The following is an 8,667-nucleotide window of genomic DNA, read 5'->3' on the forward strand; positions in this document are numbered from 1 at the left end:
AAGCAAACTCAGTCGACCCACCTCATTAAAACAGGGCTGAGAGTTGATTCAGCTATTTTCTGATCAACTGTGTTTGTCTGTGAGGGAGAACAAGGTGGGTAAACTCTGCACTCGACGGAGTTGACCCACCTCTGTGTTTACCACTACCCCCCTGGCTGTAGTGTAGCGGACTCGTTAAAATCTCCCCGCTTGGAGATGAATCACCAGTTGGAATCAGTCTACCGCAAGAGGCCATGTTTTTTTGCTTCATTAATTTCGTTTTGGCAGGCCCACCTCTCCCTCGTCTCTCGGACACGTGCAGCACACACGCGCACTCACATACGCACACACACACACACACACACACACACACACACACACACTTGATCTAAAGGAGCGACTCAGCTCTCGGGTTGCCCCTGACGACAGCCGGCAGAGTCACACCGAAAGCGGCCCGCTTGTGTTGCATCATATTTCCATACCGGGGCATGTCTTTACATATCCTCCTGACTGAAAATGCGTCTGGAAAAGCTGTTTGATACACCACACAGGAGGCTCACAGCTGAGCCATTTAGTCTAGCAACCCCCCCCCCCACCAACAAAACACACTCTTTCCACCTGTGACCCCCCCGCGTGCCCACAGATGCCCGGTCGCCGCCCCACCCCCGGCGTATGCGGACACAGAGGCCCTTTGAGACTGGCGGCGGGTGAAAGATCCGGGGGTGTGGCCATGAGTCGGCGGCACTGGAGCGTCAGATTAGGCGTAGAGACTTCTGATGTGGGCGGAAAGAGAGGATGAGGATGTGTCAGTCGATGTAACGTGCCTGTGTGCACGTTAGCCTGCGTCCGACTGTGTGTGTGTGTGTGTGTGTGTGCACGCTGCCAATCCGAAAATGGAAGCTCGGATCTTTATTTGGCTCCCGTGCGTTCCGACGGGTGACGGCGTCAGGACAGCTGACGGTGATTAGCAGCGCTCCGCGGCGCCGGCCGCCTCATTAGCACGTCCCGGGCTAATACACCGTGGAAATCAAACCAGGAAATGGGTGTCGGGAGGTCCCGTCCCAACGAGGGAGCGCGTGAGGTCGAGAGGGGGTCAGGACGCACACCGAGGGATTGTGGGATGGCGTCGGAGGACCGAGGTCGGCGTATACCTCTTTTCGGGAAGGGAGGTGTGTGTGTGTGTGTGTTGGACGGGGAGGGGGTGAGGGGGGGGTACTCATCCCCAGGGCCCCGGCCCCAGGTTAGAATCCCGTCTCCCTCTCTCCGGGGCGCCGGGAATCTCTCCTCCTTCTCCTCCTCCGGCACACTCACTCACTCCCCGCCCAAGGACCTGTCAGGGACAGAACGAGAGACGAGAGAGAGTTAGAGAGACGGTAGATTGATCGTAGACGCCGACACCCAGGAAGGAGCGCCACCTGTCACCGGGGGCCACCGACGTCCGACACCGGAAAACGCTCGCAGTCCGGCTCTCCAGAATCCCGCCGAAGTCTAAAATGTATACAGGCCTGGTGCTCATTCTCTCCTCTTTCCTGGCTTTTGGATCTTTTATAAGGATTGGATTCGGGAGCGCCGGAGTTATCTTTACACTTGAGCGGTGTTTCCATTCATAGCTTGGATTGAAATGTTTTGTTGGGATTTTTATTTTTTTGAAGACTCAACCCCGCTTCTCTCTCTCTCTCTCCTTTTCCCCTCACCTCTCCTCCTCTCTCTTTCTTTCTCACTTTCTCTCTCTCCTCTCTCTTTCTCTCACTCCATCTTTCTCCCTTTCTTTCTTTTTCCATCCATCTCTATCATCTCACAGGGCCAAAGACATGAAGAACCGGCTTGCCTTCCTGAGGAGGAGGAATGAGTCTCCAGGAAGCAATCCAGCCGGCAAGCTGGACAAAACCATGAAGTCAGTGAAGTAAGTGTCTGTGAGACTGTGTGTGTGTGTGTGTGTGTTTGTGTGCACGTACCCGCTTCCTGGGTCTCAGCCCAGCTAGTCATGGCAGAGACAGACGAGTGGGCAGTGGAAGAGTGAGAGAGAGAGAGAGAGAAGGAGGGAGAGAGAGAAGGAGGGAGAGAGGGAATGTGAAAGTGTGACAATGAAAGAAGGATGAAAGGAAACAGACGATGACAAGAGGTAGAGACAGCAAATTTATTGGCACCATGTTTTTCAAATGACCTCTGATTGCAACTATCATCGGACCATTGAGATCTAGTACGGTCTGTCATACTGTACGCTGCATGGCTAAGGTGTCCGCACTTAGAGACATTTTAGAGAGTAGATGTTCAGAAGTTGTTGTTTTTTTATTGTGCATACAGAAATTACATTTTAAACGTTTGCATATCCAATAGAGGAGGATGTTCCAACATGATACATGCAGATCAGGACTTAAGTTTTTTGTTTAATGTACACCCAAACATTGCAATCATTTTGAGTGTCATGTGGAAAACAATACAAGTCTAGAACACACTGTGTGTGTGTGTGTGTGTGTGTGTGTGTGTGTGTGTGTGTGTGTGTGTGTGTGTGTGTGCGCGCGTGCGCGCAGGTAACGTCTTCATACAGTTGTCTAGTTTGATCCTGATTCATCTGCAAACATATGAATAATAAATAATAAATAATGTGTTCAGTGAGAGAGGAAGTATCAAGAGGCTCCTTCGCTGTGCAGATACAGAATGTGAAAGACAGGATGACAGAGAGAGAGAGAGAGAGAGAGGGGAGGGGGCGGTCCCTCAGGCTCAACACCCATCCCCATAGGCTCCCCCAGTCCCCGCCTCCCGAGCTGCGCTGAGAGCCCGTATAAGACCCAGCCTCTCGCCCAGGCAGTCAGACAGACCAACACACGCGTTCACACACACTCACACACACCCCGCCGCACACGCACATGCACACCAGCAGGCTCCCAGCAGTAGCGAGCGAGCGAGCGAAACCAGGCAGACTGAGATAGAAGATAACACACGTGCGGCGCGCACACACACACACACACCCTCGGAGGTATACCAGGAGAGCTACACTCGGGTGCTCCTCTCTCTCTCTCGTCCGGTCCGGTACCAGCAGAGCCCGGGCTCGTCTGATGGGTCATACTATGAGGAACCTGGCAGAGATGGGCTTGCTAAAGAACCGCTCCGCTTTCATTTGCAGGCCCACCCCCGACGAGGCGCTGAAATGGGGGGAGTCTCTGGACAAGCTTCTGGCGCACAAATGTAAGTTCCTTTTCTCCCTCCCCACCCCCCTCTTCACCTCCCTCTCGCACTCCTGGTCCGTCTCCTGTTTCTCATCCCTCGCTCGTTCTTAACCAATCAGAGGCCGGGGGGGATGGAGGAAGTGACTAATGCCATCTGGGTGTAATCGACAGAGCCATATGGCCGCGCGAGCCTCCGGTTTGTGCAGTGTGAGACTATTGCATTGATGAGTTAAAGAATCAATGTGTGCGTGTGTGTGTGTGTGTGTGTGTGTGTGTGTGTGTTGAGGAGAGAGGGGGGGGGGGGTATGAATGCAGGACATATGTTCATGTTGAATTAAGCATGCATGCCTTGATTGTGTGCGGAGGTGGGAGTTCAGTGTGTGTGTGTGTGTGTGTGTGTGTGTGTGTGTGTGTGTGTGTGTGTGTGTGTGTGTGTGTGTGTGTGTGTGTGTGTGTTAGGGCTGTCAAAAAAAATTCGAAGTTCGAAATATATTCGAATTTATTTAAAAAAAATAAGTTCGAACCTAAATTTGAGAATTCGAATATAATTAATAATTAATATTATATATAAATTGTATGCAGCGAATCATGTTCATGCACGAAAAGTTCATTGAAAAGTCCATTGCAGCACATCCTTCTGTCACAGCTACGAAAACCTCTCCCTGATGAACTCCCGGCAGTGCGAGACATGAGGAAAAAAATGACTGAAGATCTCGGAAAGCGGTATAATAAGGAGGATGAGAGCGAAACGGTCCTGCTTTTAAATGTAGCAAGCTACCTTGATCCTCGCTTTCACAAACTAGTGCATCTGTGTGATGACGAGAAGGAGAACGTGTATAGTACTATTCGGGCTGAGATTGCTCTCGCACGAGCCGGGACAGAGGCGGAGGCAGAGACGGAGAGAGAGCCAGCTGACCCAGCACCACTCACTGCGCTGTCCGCTATGTGCGACCTCTTCGGGGAGACATACAGGGAGAATGTTGCACCTGCCCCCCAGCCGAGTACCCTCTTAGAAGAAGAGATGAAACGCTACCAGAGCGAGACACCACTACGAGCCGACCAGGATCCACTCTTGTGGTGGTAAACGACAGGCTCACTAAAGTACCCAAACATTGCTCAGCTAGCGAGGCAGAAGTTGGTCATCCCTGGCACTTCGGTGAGATCAGAACGGGTGTTTTCCTCCGCTGGAAACATTGTCAACAAAAAACGTTCTGCCCTGGACCCGGAGCAAGTGGATCGTGTCGTTATCCTTGCCAATAACCTCCAGTGATAGCCTAATTTCGGCTCCAAATGGACATGGACACCTATTTGCTGTTTTAATCAGTACCATAGGCTGGCTACTCAACCCACACACTGACATGTAGGCTAAGTTAAAAGTGCTTATTTAGTTATAAGTCCAACAACGACACTATTGTTTAGTGGTGATATAGCCTAGGCTAAACAAGGCTATGCCTCTCTGTTCTCAAGAGTTCTATACAATTGGATGATAAAAGAAGAAGAAAAAAACCTAAACAGAATGTAATTTAGGTTTATGGTTTAGGTTTATGTTTTAGGGTAGCCGTTTGAATACTTTTTGTGTTAAGAAATAAACGGGGGTTTCCTATTTATTATTTCCATATAATTGTGTGATTAATAAATGCCGAGTACTGGAAAATTACATCCACGAGAAAGTGCTTTATTCACTTGCGCATTTGGCTATATAAACTGCAGAGGGCTCATTTTAAAAATGATATTGCATGGTTGGTAGGCTAAGTCAAGTGAATTAGAGTCACAACCATTTTGGTCCACACAGTTGATCTAAAATATGTTTATAGGCTACACGAGAGGCCCCATATGTAGGCTTTTTAGGCCTCTAGGCCTGTTAAACTAGTAAGTTCACCAACGTCCTCTATTCTACTGCCCCTTTGTGGAAAATAACGCGCAGGCCAGTTTAGAGGGAGCGTCACCATATTGCGCCAACAATAAGTATCTTATTTTTGTGAATTATGATATAATTTTTTTAAAAAGATTTTTTAGATTTTTTATAGTAGGACCTATAATATTCGAATATTATTCGAACCCTAATAAATAAATTCGAATATATTCGAACTCAATTTCCTGGCACTTTTGACAGCCCTAGTGTGTGTGTGTGTGCGCATACGTTCCTGCACGTCTTTGCAGTGAATAGCCAGTCTGTTCATTCTGATTCTGCAGCACGTCCCACCGGATGAATGGAGCCTATGCATTAGAGAGAGAGAGAGAGAGAGAGAGAAGAGAGAGAGAGAGAGAGGGGTAAAGATAATGGATGGCTGATATGAGTCTGTAGACTGGTGCTATATTTGTATGCATGCATAATTGATGCTCCCTGAGCGCTATGGCGTCCGCTGGGCAGGGGGGTGAAGGACGCTGGGGGGTGAAGGATGCTGGGCAGGGGGGTGTAGGATGCTGGGGGGTGAAGGACGCTGGGCAGGGGGGTGAAGGACGCTGGGGGGGTGAAGGACGCTGGGCAGGGGGGTGAAGGACGCTGGGCAGGGGGGTGAAGGACGCTGGGCAGGGGGGTGAAGGACGCTGGGCAGGGGGGTGAAGGACGCTGGGCAGGGGGGTGAAGGACGCTGGGCAGGGGGGTGAAGGACGCTGGGCAGGGGGGTGAAGGACGCTGGGCAGGGGGGTGAAGGACGCTGGGCAGGGGGGTGAAGGACGCTGGGCAGGGGGGTGAAGGACGCTGGGCAGGGGGGTGAAGGACGCTGGGCAGGGGGGTGAAGGACGCTGGGCAGGGGGGTGAAGGACGCTGGGCAGGGGGGTGAAGGACGCTGGGCAGGGGGGTGAAGGACGCTGGGCAGGGGGGTGAAGGACGCTGGGCAGGGGGGTGAAGGACGCTGGGCAGGGGGGTGAAGGACGCTGGGCAGGGGGGTGAAGGACGCTGGGCAGGGGGGTGAAGGACGCTGGGCAGGGGGGTGAAGGACGCAGGGGGGTGAAGGACGCTGGGCAGGGGGGTGAAGGACGCTGGGGGGTGAAGGACTTCACCAGCGATGGTGGTCGAACCTTAAACACTGGGGAGGGGGGATTAGTACTGCGATACTTTTATAAGTTCATAACACCAAACACAGCGGCTTGTTTTTCCTCTCTCTCTGTATATATGTATATATGCATCTCTCTCTCTCTCTCTCTCTCTCTCTCTCTCTCTGTCTCTCTCTCTCTATATATATATGCATCTCTCTCTCTCTCTCTCTCTCTCTCTCTCTCTCTATATATATATATATGTATCTCTCTCTCTCTCTCTCTCTCTCTATATATATATATATATATATATATACACTGTATACCTGTATATACAGTTCCCTCTCTTCTTCCTCTCTCTGCACCTTCCCATCCACCTTTCTCTCTCCTCTCTCTCTCTCTCTGGAATGGGGTGAAAGGCTAGCTCGTAGCTCGCTGTGTGCTCACCGTTCGTGGGAACGGAAAGGTGCAGGCAGCTGGCGAGGGAGGGATCCTGCTTCCTGCTATTCTTCCCGCTGGGCGCCGTGTTCCTCCGAGGGAGTAGCAACACCAGGGCACCGGAACCGTCGAAAAATAACTCGAAAACTAGACCCCTCTCTAAATGAGTCCCGCTGTGAAGAGTTTGGTTGTAAAATGAGATTAACACCAATTTTTTCACTTTTGCATTTTATTATCCGAAATGATAATAGGTACCTTTATCTATGTGTGAAATATTTCTGTAATGAGATTTAAAGGTTATATATGTTGTACTTTCAAAATGCATTTTTACACAAAATGCTATGGAATCTGAGACATTAATGTCAAATATTTGACATTTCTTAAAATGGATATATCTCGTTTTGCACCCAAACTCGTGTTTTGTTGGCTGACCATCGTGGCAGACAAAAACATTCCAGTGAGTTAGGAGGGGAGAATGACAAGGGTTCAGGGTAGGGTCAGTAAGATGCCATAACATACTTGTCATGTATTTGGGAGATGGGGAGGTTCTGAGTGTTTGGGAGAGGCCAATCTTCGGTTCCATTTTGAGCGGTGTGACTCAGTGGAACCTTGCTATTGTGCTATTTTAGAGGCTCGACAATCAACAATAGCTTACTGTGTTGTCATGGAGCCTTGCTCACGTCTCCTAACCCGTCTTTTCCTTCCTCTCTCTGTCCTTCAGATGGTCTGGCTGCGTTCAGAGCTTTCCTGCGCACGGAGTTCAGCGAAGAGAATCTGGAATTTTGGCTGGCGTGCGAAGATTACAAGAAGATCAAGTCGCAATCCAAGATGGCATCCAAGGCCAAGAAGATATTTGCGGAATACATTGCCATCCAGTCGTGTAAAGAGGTGAGCAGAGAGTGAGAGGCAGAGACACACACACACATATACAGACACACACACTCTGCCCCAAACCCTGAAAAAGAAATGGCGGAAATAGCGTCACTTATAATGATTCCCTCCAGCCAATTACTAAATGATTAGTCCTGAACGGACCTTCCCCACCCCTGTTTATTATACTGACTCACTGAGCATAAAGGCCCATCATTTAAGATACCTCACGCTGACCACAAGCCCCCCTGCTCATGGTTCTGTCTTAGTGGGAAAATCGTCCTTTCCGTAGAACTCTGGCAGAAACCAGGCTCCCAAATAAACCAGTTCCTGTCGTAAAGTGAAGTAGCAGTTTTTGGCAGGAAACCAGAGCATTGTGTTCCTGGCCACAGAGGTGTGGCGATGCATGCTCCGGTCAGAGAGACACACTCCTACTGGAGGAAGGAGTGAGCGAGCAAAGAGTGAGGAGGCGAGGTCATCGGAAACACAAACATTGGCCGGGTCCGTCCCCCTCCCCCATCCCCCCTCCCCAGCTAGCCCACGAGGAGAGGAAACTCCCGGTTCGCCGTCTCGAGAAGGCCCTCGGGAAACCTCCGGTACTAACCACCCCCCTCTCTCTCTCTCTCTCTCTCTCTCTCTCTCTCTCTCTCTCTCTCTCTCTCTCTCCCCGCTCCTCAGGTGAACCTGGACTCGTACACGCGGGAGCACACCAAGGAGAACCTGCAGAGCGTCACGCGCTCCTGCTTCGACCTGCCCCAGCGGAGGATATACGGCCTGATGGAGAAGGACTCCTACCCCCGCTTCCTCCGCTCCGAGCTCTACATGGACTTAGTCAACCAAAAGAAGCCCAGCTCCACCTCCTCCTCGTCGTAAAGAGGGCATGGGGGAGGGGGATAGGGGAGGGGCGCAGAAAGACGACAAGAAAAGCGAGGAAAGGCAGAGACTCGAATGCGGTGGGGGGGTGGGGGGCGGGTGAGCCCGGCTTTTTTTTTTTTTTGCGTTCGCCTCGTGTTTCGTTTGCGTTTCTGCCTGTCCTCATCCACTATGGTTTTGAAGCGGGGAGAGAAACGCCGACACTGACTGTGGCACTGAGATAGGGATGTTGTTTACATGACGACGGGATGGATGGATGTATGGATGTATGGATGGATGGATGGATGGATGGATGGATGGAGAAAGAGGCGTGGCAGGTGAAGGAGAGGCAGTATGCCCATGCCCGTGCGAGGGCAGGTGCCGC

The 8,667-nt window shown here is 51.0% G+C and overlaps 1 protein-coding gene across 2 annotated transcripts in view; it reads left to right on the forward strand.

Moving 5' to 3' along the window:
• rgs3a (regulator of G protein signaling 3a) overlaps positions 1 to 8,303 on the forward strand; it is a gene marked incomplete at both ends in the record, with an annotated part of 137,223 nt that extends 128,920 nt beyond the window's left edge. For both annotated transcript variants that reach the window (XM_084441657.1, XM_084441658.1), the window contains 4 exons: positions 1,781 to 1,882; positions 3,104 to 3,165; positions 7,282 to 7,448; positions 8,109 to 8,303. In XM_084441657.1, coding sequence (XP_084297783.1) covers positions 1,781 to 1,882; positions 3,104 to 3,165; positions 7,282 to 7,448; positions 8,109 to 8,303 — 526 coding nt within the window. The remainder of the gene's footprint in view (positions 1 to 1,780; positions 1,883 to 3,103; positions 3,166 to 7,281; positions 7,449 to 8,108) is intronic.
• Positions 8,304 to 8,667: the final 364 nt, after the last annotated feature.

Source organism: Borostomias antarcticus (assembly GCF_949987555.1).
Source record: "Borostomias antarcticus genome assembly, chromosome: 8".
In the NCBI taxonomy this organism is placed as follows: Eukaryota; Metazoa; Chordata; class Actinopteri; order Stomiiformes; family Stomiidae; genus Borostomias; species Borostomias antarcticus.